The following is a 27216-nucleotide window of genomic DNA, read 5'->3' as shown; positions in this document are numbered from 1 at the left end:
TGGTTTCAAAGAAAATGCCTTTACTGTTTCACCACTAATAATGTTTTCTGTAAGTTTTTGGTAAACACTTCTTATCAGGTTAAGAAAGTTATCTTCTATTCCTATTTTGCTAATCATTTTTATAATGGGTATCGGACTTATTAAATACGCTCTTCTGTACGCTATTACAACAGATTTCTAGGAATTTGTTAATATTTATTGATGTGATTATATGATTGTTCTTTAATGACTTGGTTTGGTAAGTTATAGACTTTTTCTAATGTTAAACCATTTTTGCATTTCTGGGTTAAACCACAATTGTGCATATATTACCTCCTAAATAACAATATGCCAGTGTATGTAACACTTATGTAATGGCACTGCTATTGGAGTGTTTTACGTATATTAGATCATTTAATCTTCATAAGAGCCTTGTGATTTAGGTATTATTGTTGTGGTTGCTGCTGTTGTTATTAGTATTTTATAAATGATGAGACCACGCACAGAGAGGTCAAGTACACTTGCTTAAGTGTACACTTGAGCTCACTTGCTCAAGATCATAGAGCTAGAAAGTGATGGAGCTAGAATTCCAACACAAGAAGTTTAGGTCCAGAGTTCATGCTTATCTACTTTATATATCACTGAAGCTGATTTGCTGATGCCGTTTTTTTTTTGTTTTTTTTGTTTTTTTTTAATATTTGTTTTTATCAGTAAAATTGGCTTGTAATTTTTTCTTTTATTTTTCTGGTGTTTTTTATGGTATCAAGATTATATTGGTCTCCTAGAATGAGTTGTGTAGCATTGCCTCTTTTTCTCTTCTCTAGAAAAGTTTGTATAAGAATGTTTGTTCCTTGAAACACTGGAGGAATCACTTGTAAAACCATCTGAGTTTGGAAATTCTCTCCCTCTGAGGGGATGGGGAGAGTTTGTTAACTATTATTTAGGTACTTTAATCACTACAGGACTGTTGAGGGATTCTGTTTCTTCTTGAAGCAGTTTTGATGAATTGTATTTTTGTAGGAATTCATTCATTTCAAAAGTTAACAAATTTATTGGCATAAAGTTTTCACTGTATCCTTTTATTAGCTTTTTTAATCTTTTCCAGGTTTGTAGTCATAATCTTTTTTTCTTTCTTAACATTGTTTCTTTTTGCATTTATTCTTTGTTTGATCTCACCAGGTATTTGCCTATTTTATTATTTTTCTCAACTTTTGGCTTTGTTGATGTTCATTATAACATTTCTTTTTCATTAGTTTATGTTCTTATTTTTATTATCATCTTATGTTGGTGGAAGCATTAGTGTGTTCTGTCTCTTTCTATGTGGAATTTCACTAAATTTAAACTTTTGTTTTAGTTTCAATACAAGTGTTTCAAGCTATAAATCTCCCCCTAAGTAAACCTTTTACTGCATTCTCATTTTATTATATGTGCTGAACATTTTTATTGTTTATATTTTCAACTTTTTTTTTTAGTTCTAAATATTTTAACATGCTTTATGACTTTTCTCCTTGACCAATGAGGTATTATGGAATTTAGCCTTTTTAGAAATTTCTTTTGTAATGGTGATGTTATCAAAGAACTTGAACTGTTGATATCTGTTCTTTGAAATCTGCTGAGACTTGTTTCATGGCCTAAACAGACTGTTCCATTTTCAGATGTTCACTATATGCCTGAAAAGAATGTATGTTCCCAATATTGGGTGCAAGCATCTATATATGAAGTTTGATAATCTCTGTATTCAGTATTTTTTAACTGGTTGGTTTATCTATTAATGATTGTCAAGTCAAAATTTCTCATTATCATGATGTGTTCACCAATTTTTCTATGATGATTTTGCAATTTCTTTGTAATCTATTTGAGTCTGTCCTATGGAATGCTATCCTAACCATTTTTAAAATGTACAGTTCAGCAGTGTAAATTATATTCATGTTGTGCAACTAATCTCCAGAATTTTTCCATCTTGCATAATTTTTTCTTGAAATTTAATTGAGTTTTTGTTTGTTTTTGTTCCCACATTTCTCACTACTTGTTTTAACAGTTTCTAATGGTTGCTCTTGAATATTATCATGCATATTTAACAAAGTCTCAATTATTATCTCCCCCAAAATTTAAGGACCTCTAATTCTGTTACTTCTTTCCAACTGTTGTGTTATTTTTGACAGTATTTTACTTATATCCTTTCTGTTTACTCTACAAATGAGACATGTTTATAATACAGTCTTCTCTGCATATTTACATTCATATTTATGTTCACAAGTGTCTTGGCCCTCCCATTTCTCTGTCATTAGACTTTGCTTTTTTTTTTTTAATTGTATTTTTTATTTTTTAAAATTTACATCCAAATTAGTTAACATATAGTGCAACAATGATTTCAGGGGTAGATTCCTTAATGCCCCTTACCCATTTAGCCCATCCCCCCTTCCGAAACCCTCAGTTTGTTCTCCATATTTATGAGTCTCTTCTGTTTTGTCTCCCTCCCTGTTTTTATATTATTTTTGCTTCCCTTCCCTTATGTTCATCTGTTTTGTCTCTTCAAGTCCTCATATGAGTGAAGTCATAGGATTTTTGTCTTTCTGACTAATTTCACTTAGCATAATACCCTCCAGTTCCATCCACATAGTTGCAAATGGCAAGATTTCATTCTTTTTGATTGCCGAGTAATACTCCATTGTATATATATACCACATCTTCTTTATCCATTCATCCATTGATGGACATTTGGGCTCTTTCCATCCTTTGGCTATTGTTGATAGTGCTGTTATAAACTTAAGGGTGCATGTGTCCCTATGAAACAGCACACCTGTATCCCGTGGATAAATGCCTAGTAGTGCAATTGCTGGGTCATAGGGTAGTTCTGTTTTTAGTTTTTTGAGAAACCTCCATACTGTTTTCTAGAGTGGCTGCCCCAGCTTGCATTCCCATAGACTTTGCTTTTAAAATTATTTTTCTTTTCCCTGAGATAAATCTTTAGAGGTTCCTATTTAGCACAGATCTGATGGTGATTCTGTCAATTTTCGTTTATATGAATCTAATTATTTTAGCCTCATACGTGAACAGGAATTTTTCTGGGTATACAGTTTGAATTACTTTTCTTCACTCTTTCCATTTTCCCTGTTTCTGTTGTTACTTCTTAAGTGTCTGCTCTATCCTTTTGTTTTAGAGGGTAGAGGATAGAGGATTTGTCTTTTTTCACTGATTTCCTTTAAGGTCATTTGTTTTTATTTGGTGCTATGCAATTTTATTTTTTTTTTAAGTTTCTGGGTTTGAGCCTTAACACTTTTTCTTGCTTCATAAATATAGAGCTTACTTTATTGGCAGATTCAGATCTTTAGTTGTAACACTTGTATTTTTCCCATTTCTAAACGTTCTGTACAGTTGTTTATAAGTCTCCCTGGTCATTTTTAATAGTCTTTTGTCACTTTCCCATTTTCATGATTTTTTTTTTTTTTTTTTACTTTGTCAAACATTCCATTTTATGTTACTGTTTGACAATTTGAATGTCCGAATCCCATTGGAGTTTATTATTATTGTTTCTGTTCTTTGCTTATGGTCGTTTGTTCTTTGGGTTTGGGAATCTGTGGTTGTGCGCTCGTATTTGTGTGTCTTAAAAAACCTACGTTTCATCAGGGCTCTTTTCTCAAAAAGGATTTGCATTTCCTTTTGACCGGAGGAGGCCGGTGGTTGTCCGGACCTGAGTCTTCTTAAGCTCCTCTCCTCCCACTTTCATCCGGAGGTTTATTTAGCTTTCTCTCCTTGCTTCTGGCCTAAGGCATAGTCTCCACATAAGAGCATTCCTTGTTTTTTATCATTTGTAGTGATTCAATATAATGTTCAGACATCTCACAAGTATCCATTACATTTCACAAAATCTTTATTTTGACCATCACCTCTGGTATTCCTATACTCTTTATTTGTTTGTAGAAACTAAGGTACTAGAAGGTTCGATCAGCTGTGCCATCGCAGTTAGCAGATGAGCGTAAGGAGCTGAGAACACGAACAGAGCACCACGCTGTTAATATCTGTTCAAAAGTAGTTGATTCCTTTTCATTTTGTCCTGAGATGAATAATTTTGGCTCTTCATGACTTCATGATGGCTGCTTTGAGGGCCAAAATTGGTCCCTAGGTTGCAGAATTGGTAACTTATATTCTTTTTACGAAACCGTAGGAACTAGTCCAGGCTAGTGAGCGATTAAAAAACCAGTCCAAAGAGCTGAAAGACGCACACTGTCAGAGGAAACTGGCCATGCAGGAATTCATGGAGATCAATGAGCGGCTAACAGAGTTGCACACCCAAAAACAGAAACTTGCTCGCCATGTCCGAGATAAGGAAGAAGAGGTGGACCTAGTGATGCAAAAAGTTGAAAGCTTAAGGCAAGAACTGCGCAGGACAGAGAGAGCCAAGAAAGAGGTTAGTAGTCAGGCAGATTGTCCAGTGCCCAGGGGGTAGTGATTAAAGCTGCTTTTTCAGATGAGTGAAATGATGTGTATATCATACTTGAGTTCTTAAAAACAGTTTTCTTGTTGGATAATTTTACTTAATGTGAACTTCAACATTTGAGTTATCTTCTTGTGACAAGGTAAATTCCCATTGGGGAAAAAGCATTTTACTGGAAAAAACAGGTATAACCATGAAATCCGGTTTGTTCATTTTATTTTAAAGCTGGAAGTTCATTCAGAAGCTGTGGCTGCTGAAGCATCTAAAGACAGGAAATTGCGTGAACAGAGCGAGCACTATTCTAAGCAACTGGAAAATGAATTGGAGGGACTAAAGGTATCGTTTGATTTCACATTTGCGAAGTTGAATTAATTTTCTTCTCTTTAGGGTTAACAGGAGTGTTAGTTTATGTTCTCTCTTTGACGTGGGGTAAAAACTAGCTCTCCTTCAAACCTAACATTTGTAATTCTCCTTGTTACTAGTAGAGGCTGACATAGACTTCCCCAGCATTCTGGAAGGAAAGGGAAGGTTGTGCTTAGTGGGGAGAAGAAATCTATGGGGAAAGAGTTAAAATATTTGTGCACACGTGGACAAGATGCACTGGTAATCTGCATGAGGGCACCGTCACATACCCAGATCCTCGATCTTGTAAATGACTGAGGAGAGCCTCAGGGTAGCTCTGCATGTACTCCTGTGAGGGGGGATCAGACTATAATGGGCATGGGTTAACACATCCGAGCGAGGGAAATCCTTGTGCCAGCTCTCAAGTTGGACTGCTTGGTTTTAAGTCCTAGCCTTATCTGTTACTAGCCATGTGATACTGGACAAAACATTTCATCTCTTTGGACCTAGGTTTTCTTATCTGTAAAACCCTGTCTCATTGGTTTTATGTTAGGAGTCCATACATATTATCTGTGAAGTGCTCAGTAATTATTAGCTGTGATAATAGCGTTATCAAATAGCGTATGCCAAAGTGAGAGAATTGGGATTAAATGGACATTCTGTTTCTACAACGCTAAATGATAATCTGAATGATGTCTGCTTTTTCTTCACTCTAACCTTGGAGCAGTCTCCTGTATTGTCTGCCAACCCTCCCCTACACCCTCTCCTTGCATAACTGTGCACAGTCTAGTCTCACTCATCTGGCAGACATAAGAATCAAGTTGAATGTCATCTCAGGAAGTTTATGCCACTGTGGGATTCTGTTAATAACTTGAGCATAGCTTTTTTTGTATTTATCCACAAAATGTCTCCTTGCCTAAACTGTGACCTAGCTTATTGAAAACATACAAGTATAGTATTAACTTGGCTCGATGCCACATGTTTAATACTTGTTTGATAAATGTGTTAAATCCATGAACGAATGACACGGTACACTTGGTCAGAATTTTTTCTCTGACGGTTAGAGATCAGTGGTTGCAAATAAGATTTCTCTGTTGTAAATGTAAATATAAATTCTAGATTTTATTTCTTGTTCAGAGATTGGTTTATTTTTCTTTTTGTGATTCATCATGATTGCACAGTCTTGGTTAGCTTTTCAAACTAGAGATGTTTCTTCTATATAGTTACACTTCTGGAACAGGATTAGTGTATAGAAGGTATTACATTGCTGTCTCAAATAATTTTCAGTCAGGGACTCTTTTGTTTCCGGCATGTAGGTGATTGGGTAACAAACAAGAATCATAAAGACTGGAAGTATCTTAGAGATTATTTGCATTTGAGGAAATTAAGACCCAGGAGAGTTAAGGATTATGTGTCATAAGTGATAAAGTGATAAACCTGGATTTTCAAGGGGTGCCTGGGTGGCTCAGTCGGTTAAGCGTCCAACTTTGGGTCAGGTTATGATCTCACGATTCATGAGTTTGAGCCCCACATCGGGCTCTGTGCTGACAGCTCGGAGCCTGGATCCTGCTTTGGATTCTGTGTCTCCCTCTCTCTGTCCCTCACCCACTCACACTCTCTGTTTCTCTCTGTCTCTCTCTCAAAAACAATAAACATTAACAAAATTTTTAACCTGGATTTTCTAACTCAGTGTCGTGTTCTATCCACTAATCTGCTCTTTTTTGTTTTCTGTAGTAAACACTGCTACACTGAGAACTTTGAATCACATGTATTTACCTGTTGATCAAACTCTCATAATCTCTTGTATCATTTATAAATTTGGGATAATCATAAATCTCCCCAGTATATAAGCTAATGCATTTAAAATTATTTCCCTAGGGCCTGGCAGAAAGTAAAGGCTCAGTAAGTGTTGGCTGTGATTATTCTCATACTGTCTTTCCTTGAGGGTATATTTAAAATTGGAATTTCTTGGTTTAATTTCTTGTAAACCTATTTTGAATTGGTTTTGAAACCTATTTTGGCCATTCTAAAAGGGTGTAGGAATCTTCAGTTCATTAGGAACACTTTTCAATAGAATGGAAGGGAGAAATAATTCTTGAATAACAGAAAATTCAATACCCCATTTCCAATAATGCATAGAACATACAGACAGAAGATACCTAAGGATACAGAGGTCTTAAGCAACGCTATAACCAACTAAACCTAACAAACATGTATAGAACCTTCTACTCAACACAGCAGAATACACATTCTTCTCAAGTGCACATGGTATATTCTCCAGGATAGACCGGATGTTAGGCACAAAACAAGTCTCAAAAATGTAAGAAGACTGAAATCATACAAAGTGTCTTCTCCATCCACAGTGGAATGAAGATAAAAATCAGTAACATAAGGAAAATTGGAATGTTAATAAATATGTGGAAATAAAACAAGATGCTCTTTACCAGTGGATCAAAGAAGAAATCAAGGGCAATTAGAAAACACCTAGCGAGGAATCCTATGAAAACACCATACTGACCATGCAATGCAGTATGGCAGTGCTCAGAGGGAAATTTATGGCCATAAGTAACTACGTTAAAAAAAAAAAAAAAAAAGAAGAAGGATCTTAAATCAGTTACCTAATTTAATATCTTACGGAATCAGAAGAAGAGCAAAAGAAACTCAAAGCTAGAAGGAAGAAAATAATAAAGATTAGAGAGGAGTTAATTAAATGAAAATAGAAAAATAATAAGATTGAATGAAACCAAAGTTGATTTTTTCAGAGATCAATAAAATTGACAAACCTTTAGCTAGAAGCATACAAATTACTTAAAGTGTCTCAAAAAACAAAACAAAACAACAACAACAAAACCCAGAGCATCTCAACAGACATATAACAAGTGGAGAGATGGAATCAATAAGAAGAAATCTCCTGACAAAGAAGAGTCCCGGGCCAGAGGCTTTCAGTGAATTGAATCCAACATTTAAAGAAGCATGAACACCAATCCCTCTTAAACTCTTCCAAAGGTTACAAGAGTAGAGAGTACTTCTCAACTCATCCTCCTATAAGGTCAGCATTACCCTGATACCAAAGCCATATTAAAAACATTACAAGAAAAAAAAAAAGAAAGAAAACATTACAAGAAAAGAAAATTACAGACCAGTGTTCCTAATGAACATAGATGTATATAAATCCTCAACAAAATGCTAGCAAACCAAGTCCAAAATGATATTAAAAGGATTATGCACCATGACAAATGGTTTTACTTCAGGAATCCAAGGGTAGTTCAGTTAAGAAAATAAATCACATTAACAGAACCTGAGTGGGGGGAATGATCATCTTAATTGAAGCACATTAAGTCATTTCACAAAATCCAACATCCTTTCATGAAGAAAGCTCCCAGAAAACTAGGACTAGGAGGGAATGTATTCACACGATGGAAGACATTTGTGAAAAGCCCACAGTTAACATCATTCTCAATGTTGAACAACCAAGAACTTTGTCCCTAACATTAGGAATGAGACAAGGATGCCCATTTTAACCACTACTATGTAACTTATACTGGAGTCTCTAGCTGGAGGAATTAGACAAGAAAAAGAAAAGGCATCCAAACTGGAATGGAAAAAAGAAAGAAAGAAAAAAAAAACTCTCTCTGTTCATAGATCATATGATCCTATATATTAAAATATTCAAAAAAATGCTACTAGTTTTTAGCCCAGCATATATGGTGCTTGGAAGACACTATGTTTGAACAAGTTAAAAGCTGAATGAATCAAAAAAATCAACAACTCTTCTTATACTTGCAAGAGAGGTGACATCACAGGATAAGCCGCTGCTCTTACATTTGGAGATGTGGACAGGTAAATACAGAGAATCACAATTTACCAGAACAGAAACCTTTGTAGGAATCAGTGCCAGTGTATGGAAACCTGTACTATAACTGAAAGATCGTTGGAGGTTCGGTGTGGACAAGTCTAAGAGATAAAATCTCCAGAGAACATAGTCATTGGCAGGATCCCACACTTTTGTGAGTTTTACTTCCTGGACCTTGACCGGGTTCTCACAGTGAACATCAGAGAAGAGTCCCCTTATGCTAACAGTAATGGGAACCATTTTGAAATATGCCAGAGCATCCTGTTCGTCTTAACATGGTCTGCTCTCTGGAGAAACTCTTCAACCAGAGCTTAACTTGCTGGAGTTTATCAGAGCCTGATGAACTTGAGAGAAGGAAAACATCTAATTCCAGCCTGCTCTGGTCATCCTGCCCAAACTAAGGGGGAGATAAAAGCTGACAGGGTTTACAGTGTATGGTCCAGAGGCACCAGCTCAATAAAAGACTGGTATCTAATCCTAGGACTGTAGAACACTTCCCCTCGCCCCACAACTCACCACCACATTACTAAAAGCCTGTTTACAGCATTCCTTTATGCACAACATCGTGTGTGCCTATCAACAAAAAACTACAAGATATACTGAAAGGAAGAAAATACAGTTGGAAGAGATAGAGCAAGTATCAGAACCAGACTCAGACATGGCAGAGATGTTGAAATAGGAGACTGGGAGTTTAAAACTATGATTGATTGATATGCTGAGGACTCTAGTGGGTAAAGTAGAGAGCATGGAAGAATACATGAACAAGGTAAAAACAGAGATGGAAATTCTAAGAATCAAAAAGAAATGCTAGACATAAAAAATACTGTGACAAATTAACAATGTCTTGGGATGCTGGCTGGCTCAGTTTGAAGAACATGTAAATTCTTGATGTTGGGGTCATGAATACAAGCCCCACGCTGGGTGTAGAGATTACTAAAAATAAATAAATAAATTAAAAAAAAAAAAGCCTCTACTACAAAGCTGTAATCACCAAGATGGTATGGTATTAGCACAAAAACAGACACATAGACCAATGGAATAGAATAGAGAACCTAGAATTGGACCCACAAATGTATGGCCAGCTAATCTTTGGCAAAACATGAAAGAGCATCCAGTGGAAAAAAGACAGTCTCTTTAGCTAACGGTGCTGGGAGAACTGGACGGCAACATGCAGAAGAATAAAACTAGACCACTTTCTTATACACAGAGATAAACTTAAAATGGATGAAAGACCTGAATGTGAGACAGGAAATCATCAAAATCCTAGAGGAGAAAGCAGGCCACAACCTCTTTGACCTCAGCTGCAGCAATTTCTTACTCAACACATCTCCAAAGGCAAGGGAATTAAAAGCAAAAAGGAACTATTGGGACCTCATCAAGATAAAAGGCTTCTGCACTGCAAAGGAAACAATCAACAAAACTAAAAGGCAACTGACAGAATGGGAAAAGATATTTGTAAATGACATATTGGATAAAAGGCTAGTATCCAAAATCTATAAAGAACTTACCAAACTCAACACCTGAAAAACAAATAATCCAGTGAAGAAATGGGCAGAAGACATGAATAGACACTTTTCCAAAGAAGACATCCAGATGGCCAACCGACACATGAAAAGATGCTCAATGTCCCTCATCATCAGGGAAGTACAAAACCACACTGAGCTGTCACCTCACTCTGGTCAGAGTGGCTAAAATCAACAACTCAGGAAACTACAGATGCTGGTGAGGATGTGGAGAAAGGGGAACCCTCTTGCATTGTTGGTGGGAATACAAACTGGTGCAACTGCTCTGGTAAACAGTGTGGAGGTTCCTCAAAAAACTAAAATTAGAGCTACCGTATGACCCAGCAATAGCACTACTAGGAATTTACCCAAGGAATACAGAAGTGCTGATGCACAGGGGCATGTGTACCCCAGTGTTATAGCAGCATCTTCAACAATAGCCAAATTATGGAAAGAGCCTAAATGTCCATCAACTGACAAATGGATAAAGATGTGGTTTATATATAACAACAGGATACTACTTGGCATTGAGAAAGAATGAAATCTGGCCATTTGTAGCAACGTGGATGGAACTGGAGGGTATCATGCTCAGTGACAGAAGTCAGTCAGAGAAGGACAGATACCGTATGTTTTCACTCATATGTGGATCTTGAGAAACTGAACAGAAGACCATGGGGGAAGGAAGGGGGAAAAATAGTTACAGAGAGGGAGGGAGGCAAACCGTAAGAGACTCTTAAATACAGAGAACAAACTGAGGGTTGAGCCTTCCCGGTTTCCCCAGTGCGGTGTGCGCCAGGCTGCCCCCAGAAACTGCTGGAATCTGGGTCTTGCCTGTGGGAGGCACGGCGTGAGTAGTTTTGTGTAAACGGTTAAATATTCCAGTGGATACCCTGGAAACATTTCTCCCTCCCAGTGGATGTCTTTGGTTTTGTGTTTTTGTTTTTGTTTTTGAAAAAAAGGTAGGTATCTCAAATGTGAAGATGTTAGGATAGTTTTCTTTCAACTTTAAATCAACTACTGCTCACAGTTTTTCTGCCCTTAATACTGTTTTCAAAAACAAGAGACACTGTCCTCTAGGGCATGATTCCCTGCTGTCTCTAAACGTACACCCGTAGGTCCTTTGGGTTTTAAAAGGTTTATTGTTGAACACCTGGGAGAATAGATAGCTTATAACCAAGTCATAGAAAAGTTACAAAGCTCAGGAGGTCTTAAACGGTCATCATCTCTGTTCTCTTTACCTTTAGCCACCGTCCGGAAGAAGCTTTGGACTTTGCATTTTCCTTTCACCTTATTACTGAGAAGACGTTTCATCCTAATTTCTAAAAGGGTGGCTTTTGGCTAAATTTCTCATCCCTAATGCCCTACCTAAATGCCAAGAGACTGTCATTTTTTCCAGTGGTTGTGAAGATGTTTGATTAGACCTTTGTCCTTCTCCCTGGACCATTGGAGAAGCCCCTCTCCTTTTTGTACATTCTAGCTTTGTCATTCCGTTCCCCAGATTTGTATCTTCTAAAGACATTTGCATATTCATAATCCTTTATTGGTTCCACATCAGAAATAAGCCGTGGTTAGATTTTTCCCTCACTCCATACACCAGCAATAATTGTGTATAAATTAGAAATTTAAATATCAGCAAATAACTATATAAGTGCCAACGGAAGTTATATATAAATATATAATCTTGGTAGGAAGAAGGCTGTAAAATACAACAACAATAAGGGAATATATATACGGAGAACAATATTTGCAACATAAGGCTGGCAAAAGGTTAATAGCCTTAATAAAGAAAGTTGTTTTATGTGATGATGTACAAAAGTAACATTCAGTTATATGAACAGTTCTTTGCATTACAGAAAGACGTTATAATTGGCATTTTGTTATTCATATAGATGAACCAATTTTTTGTTATTACTTCTATAGCAAAAACAAATTAGTTACTCACCAGGACTGTGCAGCATAGAACATCAGCAAGAGATCACCAAACTAAAGACTGATTTAGAAAAGAAAAGTATCTTTTATGAAGAAGAATTGTCTAAAAGAGAAGGAATACACGCCAATGAAATTAAAAACCTGAAGAAAGAACTTCATGATTCAGAAGGCCAGCAACTTGCTCTCAACAAGGAAATTTTGATTTTGAAAGACAAATTGGAAAAAAACAGGAGAGAGAGGTAAGCATCGAGTTATCTACCCCTCCCGTCAGTATTTGGTGAATGCCTGCGGTGTGCCAGGGACCGGAGATACGCAGGCAGTACACATATCCCAAAGTCCAGATCAGTCACCCGAGGATGCCAGTGGGTCGGGAAACCAGCAGGATGGTGTAAGTGTGAGCAGAAGGGCAGGTGCAGCCCTCGCAGAGGCACGGGAGGTAACTTTGGTAGGTCTAGGTTTTTTGGACTAAATTCTAGCCAAGACCAAAGAAATAGAAAATATCTAACTGTGGAAGGGAGTCCATTAAGTGCCAAGATGGAGAGGGAAAGGGGAACAGGGCACGTTCCGAAGATGAAGGCTGTTCCCTACGGTGGAGCCACAGATGAGAGGGTGAGAAGCGGGGCCGGAGAGGGAAGTGGAGGCAAGGTCACGAAGGAAGAAGGAATTTGGACTTCGTGCCGAGGCCATTGAAGGCAGGTGACAGGGCGGTACTCGTGGTCCCGTGTGGAGTGGGACGGGCGGGAGCAGATGGCAAGGAGGAACCTGGCAGGGAGAGAGGAGCAGGACCTCAGATGCTGACCGGGCAGGTGGGGGGAAGCGTGTGGGCTCAGAAGGTCCCAGAGAGCCAGAACCTGGGGACATAATGGCCAGGTGTGAGAAAGTGCCAGGATTTTAGGCAGCCGGATGTGTGCTATTGTCATTCTCAACTTCTGTTGGAAGCCAAAGTTTATTTAGTTTGGTACATGCGCTCAGCCAGACTTTTTTAGAACCTGCTGTGGGTAAAGCAGTGTTGCAGGCACTGGGAACGTGGCAGTGGACAGACAGACAAATCTCTGTCCGTATGGAGCTTTCCTTTAGCCAGGTGAAGGGCTGTAAACAAAATAAGTAAAATATAGAATATGTTAGGTAATGATAAATGCCAGGAACAGAACGTAAGGCACAGGATGGGGCCATGAGGCATTAAGGGGGCAATTAAATTGTGTATATAGGCTGGTCTGGAAAAATTGCGATGAGAAGGACTGAAGAAAGTGGGGGCATCTCTGCAGATGTAGAAGAACATTCTATGTGGAGAACAGCCTGTTAAAAAAAATAACGAGAAGGCAATACTGTGGAGACAGTAAAAAGATGAGTGGGTGCCAGGGATTGGGGAAGGGGGGCGGATGTGGTGTCCAGGAGGACCCCAGGGCAGGATGTCCAGGGCAGTCTCTTGGTGTGATGCTACAGTGATGGGTACATGCCGTTACACACGGGTCCAAACCCTAACGTGAGCTGTGGAGTTGGAGTGATAACGACCTGCCACATGTAAGTTCACTAACAGTAACAAATGTTCCACTCTGGTGGGGGATGATGTTGTGGGGGCTGTACCGTGTTTGGGGGCGGGGAGTAGGTGGGAAATCTCTGCTATGGACCTAAAACTTTTCTAAAAAATAAAGTCTATTAAAAAAAATAGTTTAAGGAGGCCAGTGTGGCCGAAGTAGACTTAAGGGGAAAGAATCATAGGAGAGGAGTCTGAGGGGGAGCAGGGGCCAGATCATGTAAGGCTTTATAGCAGGTCACTTCTGGTTGTTTACTCTGAGGAATACTGATGCGGGGAGTACCGCAGGATTTTGAGTGGAAAATTAAGATATTGGGTTGTGTTTTAAAAGGGTTACTCTGACTACCTGGTTAAGAATAGTCTGACTCCGGGGCGCCCGGGTGGCTCAGTCGGTTAGACATCCGACATCAGCTCAGGTCATGATCTCATGGCTCGTGAGTTCAAGCCTCACGTCAGGCTCTGAGCTGTCAGCACAGAGCCTGCTTCAGATCCTCTGTCTCCTTCTATTTCTGCCCCTCTCCTCTCCTCTCCTCTCCTCTCCTCTCTCTCCCTCAAAAATAAACAAACATTAAAAAAAAAAAAAAGTCTGACTTCGATAAGAGGAGAAAAGCCCTGAACTCCTGTAGAAGGCTGTCACAGAAATCCAGGCAAAGGAGGGTGGTGACTTGGCCCAGGGTGGGGGCAGAAGTGGTGGTAAGAAACATTGGAATTCTTGTGCTCCCGAACAGTAAAGATACTGGCTTTTGTTGATGGTTTAGACGTGGGATGAGAAGGGAAGAGGAAGGCTCAAGGATGGTGCTGAGGTTTGGGGCTTTAGCAATTAGGAGGATGTAGTTACCGTTTAGAAAGGAACAGGGCAAGGGAAGCATGTTGGGGATGAGAGTATTACCGGGAGTTCATTTTAAACAAGTTCCGTTTGAGATGTGTATTAGGCACCCACGTGGAGATGTCACACAGGCCGTTGGACAGATCAGCTGGATTTTAAGGCTAGAAATAAAATCCCAGGAGTATTAGATCACTCACATGGTATTTAAAGCAGTGAGACTACTTGAGATCCCTTAGCAGTTGGTATTGATGGCACAAAGGTCCAGCACTGAGCCCTGGCGTGCTCTGATCTTTGGAAGTTGGTTAATGAGGAAGAAACAGCAAAGTGGCCAGCAAGGACGATGGGAAGAAGACCCAACAAATTTGGTGTCCTGGAGACCATGTGATAAAAGCATATCGAGTCTGTCTATACGTTAAACAAGATGAGGTATGAATTAAGTAAGATGAGGCCCAAACAATGATCGTTGAATTTAACATTAGGAAGCTCGTTGGTAACTCTGATAAGAACAATTTCCGTGGAACAGGAGGGGCAAAAACCCCACAGTGGGAACCAAGACTAGGAGGAGAGCGATTGGAACCAGAAATGTGGGACAACAGGGTTTTGAGGCAGTGGCGCGGCAGGTGCCAGTTTCTGTGTGGTGAGAAGCAGCTAGGCGATGAGGAAGGGATACAGCAGACTCAGGGATTCCGGGCGGCACCCATGAGCGAGAAGGCAGAGAATTGGAAAATGAAATGTGATCTAGGGCTTAGGGGAGACTGTTCATTCTGTTCTCTTATGGAAGAGACTTCTGCTCTGTTTCGTGCTGGTGGGAAAAAGCAAGAATAATTTCACAGAAATTTTACTCCGTTTATTTGCGTACACGTTTTTTCTGAAAGGCCTCTTTGTATTTTGTCATGTTTTTGTCATTGTTCGTTGCTTGGAGTTACTTCTGAATCAAGAAAGATCCTTAAACTGACTGGATTTCATATTTTGACTATAGATAATTTTTTAACATGGCATATTTGCTTGCACACAAGCAAAAATGGTTTCTTTTCCCGGAAGTTAGCATTTAAATTACAATTTCATTTACACTCACTAATGTAGTAATGGAAGGGATTTTTAACATCACATTTTTAAAATCAGCCGGTACGTAAGTTCTCGGTTGACTCAGGATCAGTCATAGGAAATTACCCAGAACAGATCCATATTGACTTTCATTTACTCCTAAGATATAAAGCGTTCCTTACAAATTTTTTTTATTAAGTATAAGTTGACACTTATACTCAAGTGTTACATTTCTTTCAGGCGTACAGCACGGCGATTCAGCTTCTCTATCGGTTATGCTGTGTTCCCCACAAGTGTAACTGCCATCTGTCACCTCACAGCAGCGTTCCACTATCACTGTATTCCCTGTGCTGTGCCCTTTATTTCTTTATCTTATTCATTCCATAAGTGGAAGCCTGTACCCCCCACCCAGCTTCCCTCACCCGCTTCCCTCTGGAAGCCATGTTTGTTCTCTGTTTTTATAGGTCTCATTCTGCTTTTCGTTTGTTTGTTTATTCATTTCGTTTTTTAGATGGTACATATGAGTGAAATCATATGGTATTTGTCTTTCTCAGTTTGGCTTCTCTCACTTAACGTGATTCCCTCTAGGTCCACCCGTGTTACCACAAATGGCAAGACCTCGTCCCTTTTTACGGCTGTGTAATATTCCATCCTGTGTGTATACACCACATCTTCTTTATCCATTTGTCCATTGACGCACACTGAACTTGCTTCCATATCTTGGCTTTGTAAATGATGCTGCAGTAAACATAAGGGTGCATATATCTTTTCAAATTAGTGTTTTCATTTTCTGTAGGTAAATAGCCAGCAGTGGAATTCCTGGATCACACGGTGTATCTATTTTTAATTTTTTTGAGGGACCTCCACACTGTTTTCCACAGTGGCTACACCGGTTGCATTCCCACCAACAGTGCCCAAGGATTCCCTTTTTTACACATCCTTGTCAACACTTACTTCTCGTCTCTGATTTTAGCCATTCTGACAGGTGCAAGGTGATAGCTCATTGGGGTTTCGATTTGCACTTCCCTGATGGTGAATGATGTTGAGCATCTTCTCACGTGTCTGTTGACCATCTGGATGTCTTCTTTGGAAAAATGTCTATTCAGGTCCTCTTCTCCTTTGTTTTTTGTTGTTGAATTATGTAAGTTCTTTATATGTTTTGGATATTAACCCCATATCAGACACGTCATTTGGAAATATCTTCTCCCATTTAGTAGGTTGCCTTTTCATGTTGATGATGGTTTCCTTCACTGTGCAAAAGTTTTTTTTTTTTTATTTTGATGTAGCCCCAACAGTTTATTTTTGCTTTCATTTCCCTTTCTTAGGAGACATATCTAGAAAAATGTTGCAGTGGCCAGTCAGTGTCAGAGAAAGTACTGCCTGTGCTCTCTGTTAGTATTTTTGCCAGGTCTCACCTCGATGGTTTTTTTGTGTGTAGGGTGTGAGAAAGTGGCCCAGTTTCATTCTTTTGCATGCAGCTGTCCAGTCTTCCCAGCACCATTTATTGAAGAGACCGTCTTTTCCCCATTGTATATTCTTGCCTCCTTTGTCATAGATTAATTGAGCATGTAAGCTTGGGTTTATTTCTGGGATCTCAGTTCCATTGATTTAGGTGTCTGTTTTTGTGCCAGTAGCAAACTGTTTTAATCACTACAGCTTTGTAGCACAGCTTGAAATCTTGTAGTACCCCCAGACTTTGTTCTTCTTCCTCAAGGTTGCGTTGGCTACTTGGGGTCTTTTGTGGTTCCGTACAAATTTTAGTAGTATTTGTTCGAGTTTTGTGAAAAATGCTGTTGCCATTTTCATAGGGATTGCCCTGAACTATAGATTGTTTTGGCTAGTAGGAACATTTTAGCAATATTAATTCTTCCAATCCATGAACATGGAATATCTTTCCATTTGTGTCATCTTCAGCATCCGTCCTAGTTTTCAGAGTACAAATTAGCATTTGTACAAAATGGTCTTTCACCATCTTGGTTAAGTTTATTCCCAGGTATTTATTTATTCTTGTTGGTATAATTGTAAAAGCAGTTGTTTTCTTAATTTCTGTTTCTCCTACTTTGTTATTAGTGTGTTAGTGAAATACTACCAACTTCTGGGTTTTAATTTTGTATCCTGCAACCTTGCTGAATTTATTTGTTACTACTAGTAGTTTTTTTTTTTTTTTTTAGTGAAGTCTTTAGGGTTTTCTATGTATTGTATCATGTCATCTGCAAACAGTGACAGTTTAACTTCTTCCTCACCAGTATGGGTGCCTCTTACATCTTATCTTTTCTCTTCTCTTCTCTTCTCTTCTCTTCTCTTCTCTTCTCTTCTCTTCTTTTCTTTTCTTTTTTCTTTTCCATGGTGTGTGTGTGTGTGTGTGTGTGTGTGTGTGTGTGTGTGTGTTGGATTCCTGTGGCTAGGACTTCCAGTATTATTTATGCTGAATCAAAATAGTGAGAATGAACATCCTTGTCTTGTTCCTGACCTTAGGGGAAAAGCTCTCAATTTTTCACCATTGCATTTGATGTTATTTGTGGGTTTTTCATATATGGCATTTATTATGTTGAGATATATTCCCTCTAAACCTGCTTTGCTGAAAGTTTTTAGCATGAATGGGTAGTTGAATTTTTTCAAATGCCTTTTCTGCGTCCTTTAAGATAATCATATAATTTTTATCCTTCATTTTGTTGATGTGGTATATAATGTTGACTGATTTGTGAATATGGAACCACCCTTATATTCCAGAATAAGTCCCACTTGATCATGGTGAATGATCCTTTTAATGTATTGTTGACTGCAGTTTGCTGATATTTTGTTGAACATTTTTGCATCTGTTTACCAGGGATATTGGCCTGTGGTTTTCTTCTTTCTTTCTTTCTTTCTTTCTTTCTTTCTTTCTTTCTTTCTTTCTTTCTTTCTTTCTTTCTTTCTTCCTTTCTCTTTCTTTTTCTTTTCTTTTCTTTTCTTTTCTTTTCTTTTCTTTTCTTTTCCTTTCCTTTTCCTTTTCCTTTTCCTTTTCCTTATCCTTTTCCTTATCCTTTTCCTTATCCTTTTCCTTATCCTTTTCCTTATCCTTATCCTTATCCTTATCCTTATCCTTATCCTTTTCTTTTTGGTGGGATCTTTGTCTGGTTTTGGTAATGGGGTAATGCTGGCCTCATAGAATGAATTTGAAAGTTTTCTGTCCTCTTCTGTTTATTGGAATAGTTTGAGGAGAACAGGTATTAACTCTTCTTTAAATGTCTGGTGGAATTCACATATTAATCCATCTGGTCCTGGATTTTTATTTTTTGGTAGTGTTTTGATTATTGATTCAATATTGTTACTAGTAATTGGTCTATTCAGATTTTTTGTGTCTTCCTGATATAGTTTAGAAGATTGTGTATTTCTAGGAATTAATCCATTTCTGCTAGTTTGTCCAATTTGTTGGCATGTAATTTTTCATAGAATTCTCTTGATTCTTTGTATTTCTGTAGTGTCAGTTTTTCTCTTGTTTCTGATTTAATGTATTTGGGTCTTTTTATTGATGAGTCTGGGTAAGCGTTTATCAATTTTGTTGTATTTTTTCAAAGAACCAGTTTTTGGTTTCATTGTTGTCTTTTTCTGTTTTTTTTTTTTTAATCTCTATTTCATTTATTTCTTTTTTTATTAATTTTTTTTAATGTTTATTTATTTTTGAGAGAGAGAGAGAGACAGAGCACAAGCAGAAGAGGGGCAGAGAGAGAGGGAGACACAGAATCCGAAGCAGGCTCCGGGCTCCGAGCTGTCAGCACAGAGCCCGACACAGGGCTCGAACCCACGAGCTGTGAGATCATGACCTGGGTCAAAGTCGGACACTTAACCCACTGAGCCCCCCAGGCGCCCCTCTGTGTCATTTATTTCTCCTCTGATCTTCTTGATTTCCCTCCTTCTACCCACTTTGGGTTTCATTTGTCTTTTTTTCTAATTGAGGTAAAAAGTTAGATTATTTACTTGAGCTTCTTGTTTCTTCAGTTAGCCTTTACTACTGGATAGCTCCCTCTTAGAACTGCTTGTGCTGTCTCCCAAAGATTTTGGACCACTGCGTTTTCGTTGTCCTTTGTCTCCATGTATTTTTTGATGAATTTATTTCTTTTTTATTTACTCATAGACCCGTTGGTTGTTTAGAATAGGCCTCTTTGGGGCACCTGGGTGCCCTCCGTGCCCAGCATGGAGTCTGCTTAAAATTCTGTCTCTCCCTCTGCCTCTCTCCCCTTCACACACACTTGTGCTTGCACTCTCTCTAAACAACAACAAAAAATAGATGAATAGATAGATCTTCATGTTTGAACACTGACTCCCCTTTCTCTCTTTGTGGTTCGTACAAAGTCTGTTAGAACTCTTTTTGCCTCTAAGGGTGAATCGCTTGTGCCCCTCAGAACTATCACTTTAAATAAGTTGTATGGGAGTGCCTGGGTGGGTAAGCGTCCGACTTCGGCTCAGGTCACGATCTCGCGGTCCGTGAGTTCGAGCCCCGCGTCGGGCTCCGTGCTGACGGCTCGGAGCCTGGAGCCTGCTTCGGGTTCTGGGTCTCCCTCTCTGTCTTCCCCTCCCCCACCCACGCTGTCTGTCTGTCTGTCTGTCTCTCTCTCTCTCTTTCTCTCTCAAAAATAATAAATAAACATAAATAAATAAGTTTTACAATATTAAATTTTTTGTGTGTGCATGCATATGTGTGTATGTAGGTAGGTACGTACTTAAGGAAGAAGGAAGGGCTGAGAGGAAGGGCTGAATATATTGAGAGGACTGTTGGAAATGTCACTGAGGGTTTGCTAGCACTCTTGAGCTGAGAAGGAATCATGTGGTGCCCACGTGTCCCCCTCTTTCCCTGACCTCCACCTTTGCCCATACTTTGTGGTCTGTGTGCAGCCACATAACGTGAGCACAGTCATGAAGGCTCCAGATCGCAGATGACTTCCTCAGAGTTTCAAATGAAAAACAAAGTAGATGTCGGGCAGACAGATCTATTAATTAAAAGGAAATGATTGTAACTTTTAATTTTAAGGGGGAGGATTGGGACTCGGCACCTTCAAGATGGTGCGACTTTTCAGAGTAAAATGTGGAACAGCAGCCAGTCTGGGAAGTCGTTTCACCTCTGACTCAATTCCTTTTTTTCCTCTTCTGTTTTGAATTGTGTTAGTCAAAGTGAAAGGGAAGAATTTGAAAACGAGTTCAAACAACAGTACGAAAGAGAAAAAGTGTTGTTAACTGAAGAAAATAAGAAACTGACAAGTGAACTTGATAAGGTGAGTGCTACAATCTCCCCTCCTTGAGCAGGTTCCGGACGTCCAGCACGGTGACAGAAATTGTAGCCTACTCTTATACTCGGCACAACTCAGACTCAGTACCCCTCCTTATACACAAGGATTACTTGTGGGGTGCAGGCGGGGCTTCCTTCCACCCGTCCGTGCGGGGGTTCTGGATACGGCTTTGCTTATCCCCTCTTCTTCTTCATCCCTCTTATTTTTTGAGCCTCTTTTCTTTCTTTCACTTTCCATCTGTTCTCTTTTTACTCTTTCCTCTCATATTTGTCCCTTAACTCTGTCATGGCTGCCGAAGTTAAGCTGGCCCTTGGCAAGAACAGGAACAATTAGGCCAAACTGGGGCAGGTTTGACAACCATGATTTCATGTTCATGGTGGAGAACTACCTGTAGCTAGAAATAATATCGTTGGTGGGTAGGAATCCAGAGAAACCTACTCTGCCTGTGGGCGCCCGGGGGCTCAGGCGGTGAAGCATCTGACTCTTGGCTTCGGCTCAGGTCATGATCTCACAGTTTGTGGTCTTGAGCCCCGCACCGGGCTCTGTGCTGACAGCGTGCAGACTGCTTGGGATTCTCTGTCTCCCTGTCTCTCTCTCTGCCCCTCCCCTGCTCACTCTCTCAATCTCTCTCTCTCTCTCTCTCTCTCTCTCTCTCTCTCTCTCTAAAATAAGTAAATAAACATTGAAAGAAAGAAAGAAAAGAAAAGAGAAAAGAAGCGAAGCTCCACCTAAATTCTGTAGCTCAAGTAAAGAACAGAACCATAGATTAAACTTAGACTCAGCCAGATTTATGAACGAAATTTCAAATACATAAAGGGAATGTTTTTCCATTTAGTAGCTCAGATTTTTTGAACTGCCATCCTTTTGCATTTCTTTTGTCAGTTCCTAACAAACAGTTGTAAAAATCCTGATATTATCCACATGTTTTAGTAATCATATTTACATTTAAATGAGAACGTTTGGGTAATTGTATTTTATAGTGATTTCTAGGATTTTCCTCCCGTAAAAATATTTTGTTCAACTATTAATTATTCCAGTAACTAATAATGACCATGACTGAAAGAGTCATGAATTGAAAGCCCATGACTAAATAGTCATAAAAGAGAGGCTCTTTGTTCTGTTTTCCATTGCGTTCTGTATCTTTCACTACTTGCCCCATGACTGTTTGGTTTTTTAAACATTTAAAAATGACCTTGCTTGTTCGGTTGAAAACTACTTGAGAAAGAATGTACACAAACTCTGTGGGAAGTGGCCCAAAGGTAGTATGAGTGTTTTGTTCAGAGTACAGAGAGCATGTGAAAGTTACCATGTGACTTTTCGTTATTTCCATTTAAATAAAACTAATAACATTTGAATTTTATCCCCATAAAGTTTAAGTCACATAATTGTTTTTTTCATGTGTTGACTAATAACGACTGTAAAATAAAACACTATTTCTGTCTATAAGACAGAATTTAAGATTCTCTTAAGAGTTACCTTGAGGTAAGAAATGTAATTAAACTCTAGAAGGCCTCTTCATGTAGTTTCTAGTAGAAAATGTATACAGTTCAAGAAAAGTTATATTGAGAAACAATCAAATTGAATGTAGATCAAATCTTGTATTCACTCCTTGGTTTTTTTCATCACTAACCATAAAGTTCTGTTGAGTTTACGAGAAGCACATATTTCATTTTTAAGCAATACTCTTTGGATTTTGATGAGATGTGAAGAATAAAAATAAAAGCTTGTCCCCGAAGCTTGTAAAAATAGAATGTTACCTTTTCTTACTAACATGAAAGCTCTGATGAAGGATAGGAGTAGAACTCTGAGGGCAAATTTTTTTTTTTTTTTTAACGTTTTTATTTATTTTTGAGACAGAGAGAGACAGAGCATGAACGGGGGAGGGTCAGAGAGAGAGGGAGACACAGAATCGGAAACAGGCTCCGGGCTCCGAGCCGTCAGCACAGGGGCCCGACGCGGGGCTCGAACTCACGGACCGCGAGATCGTGACCTGAGCCGAAGTCGGCGCTCAACCGACTGAGCCACCCAGGCGCCCCTGAGGGCAAATATTTAATGACAGATGATAACAAGGAAATATTCATTCCTGGAGCAGTAGAGACAGACCTGGGTTCTGCTACCATTTAAGCCCCTTCCCAATTTTTGCTGTTTTTATTCAGCCTTTGCTTTCTTCCTCCTTAACTGTCGGTTCACCTACCTGAGCACTGTTTCTTCTGTTTGTTCATTTTCTAGTTTGGTTTGAACTGTATATTTTTGCCAGGAGGAGTAACTAGGGTACTTTTGCCGTTGTTGTTCCAGCCCTTCCATCTGGAACCCAGTGAAGGGATTCAAACAGAACTTCTGGTATAGAAGCCAGAAGGCAACTCTTAGGTTAACTTTCAAACTTACATAATTAATCTCATGAAGAGATTCTCACATGCACAGTCTTAAACTCTAAAAATTAAAATTTTAAAGGAAATCAAAAGAAAGTGTGTTGATATTTTCAGAAGTCTGCTAAATTTATCACAGGGGCGCCTTGGTGGCTCAGTCGGTTAAGTCTCTGACTTTGGCTCAGGTCATGATCTCTCAGTTCATGAATTCGAGCCCCACATCGGGCTCAGTGCCAACAGCTCGGAGCCTGGAGCCTGCTTTGAATTTTGTGTCTCCCTCTCTCTCTGCCCCTCCCCTGCTCGACCTCTCTCTCTCTCTCTCTCTCCCCCAAAAAAATAAACATAAAAAAAATTTTCTTTTAAAGATAATTTATGGCAAATAAAATTAGCCATATATGTTAGGAAGTGAAAGTAAATGATTTTCCAGTCAGGAAAAATATTATTTTTGTCTTGGTTTTAAATCACACTCTTTTACAAAAAAGCAGAATTATAAAAAACGTGGAATATATTTAACATAAAAGTTAACCCATGATCTCATCACCACAAAACAACTATGGTAATTTTATATGTTCCTTTCCAGATTTTGTTTATATACATATACTATTACGTAAGTGCAGTCATATATACATTCCATTTTCTAATCTGCCTTTTCACTTAAAATGTCCTGAGCATGTTTCCATATTCTTATGTAGTCTTATAATTACCATAAGCCAAATATGTCAATGTACAAATAGCAAAACCTTCTCATTTCCAAAGAAGCAAAATGAACAAACCCTTAGGTAGAATGTACTAATGAGTTACTTTATATTTACTCAGAATTTACTTCTGAGTTACTTTATATAAATCATTTTATCCTCACAAAAGCTCTGTGAGGTGTACCCAATTATTCTTGCCATTTTATAGATGAGGAAACTGAGGCAGAGGGAATGAAGCTCCTTTCCTAATCAGAGAACCAGGAAGTGGCCAAACGGAATTTGGACACAGGCAGTCTGGCTCCAGAGTCCATGCTTTTATTCAGTCGTAATGAAAATATTAGCATTTCTCTGAGTAATACTAAACAAATCTACTTAAAACCACTTGTAGGTGTTGTAACATAGCCGTGCAAAATCTGCATTTCCTCTCCTTCCTGCAAACATCTAGTTGACGTCACTCACAAATTAGTTGGAAGGGCTGTCAAAAAAGGTGTGTTGTAGGAGTGAATTAGCGAAGACGTTGCATCTGCCAGAAGAAACTTCAGAAACAGCTGGTAGACTTCTGGCTAGGCTAACATGAAGAGATTGATGAATCCTCTCAAGAAAAGAAACATTTCAAGGTGGACACGATTGTCAAAAACAATGATTTCGGAGCTCTGGGAAGTAAGGGGAGGAAGACCGCTCTGAAACATTGCTGAGATAAGTGAAGGAATGTCTGAACGAGCGGAGAGATGGGCCCCCGTTAATGGGCGAAAGACACATTTGCAGAAGACACATACTCGAAATGGGGAAGGAACTCTTAACACTCATTAATAAGAAATAAATACAAACAACCCATTGAAAAAAATGGAGAAAGTTTTTGAACAGACATTTCATGAAAGACCTATGAATGGCAGATCAGCTCGTGCAAAGATGTTCATTGTGGTCAGGAAAACGCCAGTTAAAACCACGGTCACGTGCAGCTGTACACCCTCAAGAATGGACAGAATCCATAAGAAGGACCATACCCGCTGTTGGCAAGGACGTGGGGGAACTGAAAATCCCATGCTGCTTGCAGGCGTGGAAGGTGGGAGAGCCACTTTAGAAACAGTTTCAAAAGTTCTCAGAAAGTTAAGCTTACACTTACCACGTGACCCAGAAATTTTCCTACTTACTTATTTAAGAGAATTAAAAACAGAGCCCTTTTCAAGACTTGTATGTGAATGTGCATAGCACCATTCTTCCCAAAAGCAAACCACTGGGAACAATACACATGCCCACCAACTAATGAACAGGCAAATAAGGTTTCCTATTATCCATATGATAGTCTACTACTCAGCTGTAGAAAGGAATGGATTTCTGATACGTGCAACACTGTGGTTGAACCTCAATAATATGATGAGGTATTGAATTGCTAAGAAAAGCAAAACCAGAGAAGCAGAAAACAGATCCGTGATGCCTGGAACTCAGGGTGGGAGGCAGGATTGACTGCAAACCAGCACTGGAGAAATTTCTCGTACCAGAAGTGTTCCAAAACAGGATTGTGGTGGTTGTTGCACGACTGCTTAAATTTATTAAAAATCTTTGAACCATACACTTATAACGGATGAGTTTTATTACAGGTAAATTATACCTCAGTAAATCTGTAAAAAGAAGAGAGCCGGTAAAGTACGTTTTCAGACGTAAGTGGCACCCCTTGAGGTACGGAACTTAAATCCCTTCTTAATAGGCAGCTGAGGGTGTACGTGGGCCTTGATAGCTTCTCTGGACCCCATTTCATTCTGAGAAGACCATGAGGTTGGGCGTAGGGTTAAACAGGGAATTACAGCTGTGTTCCTTTGGTAGAGTGGAAGAAATGAAACCGCATTGGGTTGTGTCTTAAGTGTCTCTCTCTCACAGAAGGATAGGCCAAAACACATGCGAGAAAAACCCTGGGTCATTAGGAGAATTGCTGATACATTTAGATGGAGGAGTTGGCATGTGTGGCCTGTAGGCAAATCCGGCTCTCAGACTGTTTCTTTATGACCCATGAACTAAGAAGAGTTTTTACACTTATAAGTAGGTTTTTCTAAGAAGAACAAGATGTGATGGAGACCACATGTGGCCCACAAAGCCAAAAATACATACTATCTAATGCTTTACTGGAAAGCTTGCAGATCCCTGACTTAGAACATGGTTTTAGCCTGTATTAGAAACTGAACCTAACATACACATGCATACACACACACACACACACACACACACACACACACACACGTATGTGTAAAGATACTACTTATTGTAAGGAATTTGCTTACCTGATTATGGAGGCTGACAATCCCAAGACCTGCAGTTTGCAGCCCGGAGACCCAGGGGAGCCTACAGTGTAGTTTCCGTCTGAGTCCAAAGGGCTTGAGACCCCGGGAGGAGCTGCTGTTTCAGTAAGAGTCCAAAGGCAGGAAAAACCAACATCCCAGCTTGAAGGCATTGAGACAGGAGGAGATTTGACTCACTAGGGTCAATCTTTTTGTTCTTCTTGCCTTTAGCTGATCGGATGGGCCCACTGTGTTAGGGAGGGCAATCTGCTTTATTCAGTTTACTGATTCAAGTGTTAATCTCATCCAGAGGCACTGTCACAGACACGCCCTGATCACGTATGGGTACCTTGTGTGGCCCAATCAAGTTAGCACATACAGTTAACCATCACCAGGCCCCTCATCTCCACAGACCTGTAAATAGCTCTTCTAGGAAAAATTCATCTCCTTCAAGTTGAGTAATCGAAAGGAAATGAACACAGTATCTCTCTAAAACATACCAAAAAGCAAGAAAGGAATACTAACTAATGCATCTTGAGACCATTTATCAGAGAAAATGTAACCATGAGATAAAAACTGAATGCAAATATTTTATCATAAATTTTGAAAAATGTATTAAAGCAGGAACTTTTGCTTCTGATAGGACAGATTAACTTGCATCATACCCACCACCTCCGCAAGAGCTGGATTTATTCTTTACTTGTTTTAATTTCCCACTGTATTTATCTGCAGCAAGGCATTGGAGAGTGAAGAGGGCAGCCTTCTTTACTGACCAAGATCCCATAGCGGAGCAGTGCAGGGCGTTGAGCCCAGCACTCGGTGCTGCTTTTCCTTGAAGCATTTGCTGATAGGAAAGCAGTAGCTGAGGAGCCAGGAAGCTGAGCACAGTATTCCACAGTCTCACGGGTTTGGAGAGAGAAATACAAGCTTTCCGTTGGACTCATTGAAAGGCTACATTTTAGGAGTAAGAGTGAACTGGAAAGAGATGAGCACTCTCAATGACTGAAAACCAGCCTGCAGTACCTGACCTATCTTGGGTCTAAGGAGGGGGATATTATACCGAGCCTCAAATTACCTCTAAAATTTTCATATAAAATGTGTGGCATGCATTAAACAATTACCATGCATACTAGGAGATACAACTGCATCACTGAAAACCAAGAGTAAAAATATAATC

At 39.2% G+C, this 27216-nt stretch overlaps 1 protein-coding gene across 16 annotated transcripts in view; it reads left to right on the top strand.

The window, feature by feature from the left end:
• Positions 1–27216, top strand: part of CDC42BPA (CDC42 binding protein kinase alpha) — a 316161-nt gene that overhangs the window by 199974 nt on the left and 88971 nt on the right. For 14 of the 16 annotated variants that reach the window (XM_058700193.1, XM_058700187.1, XM_058700186.1 and 11 more), the window contains 4 exons: positions 4145–4387; positions 4640–4750; positions 12032–12279; positions 20588–20693. In XM_058700193.1, coding sequence (XP_058556176.1) covers positions 4145–4387; positions 4640–4750; positions 12032–12279; positions 20588–20693 — 708 coding nt within the window. The remainder of the gene's footprint in view (positions 1–4144; positions 4388–4639; positions 4751–12031; positions 12280–20587; positions 20694–27216) is intronic. The other 2 variants (XM_058700194.1, XM_058700191.1) reach the window with 1 other exon arrangement.

The sequence above is a fragment of the Neofelis nebulosa genome, chromosome 15 (genome assembly GCF_028018385.1).
Source record: "Neofelis nebulosa isolate mNeoNeb1 chromosome 15, mNeoNeb1.pri, whole genome shotgun sequence".
In the NCBI taxonomy this organism is placed as follows: domain Eukaryota; kingdom Metazoa; phylum Chordata; class Mammalia; order Carnivora; family Felidae; genus Neofelis; species Neofelis nebulosa.
The sequence above is the reverse complement of the archived record's forward strand: the minus strand, read 5'-3'. Positions and strand labels throughout refer to the sequence as shown.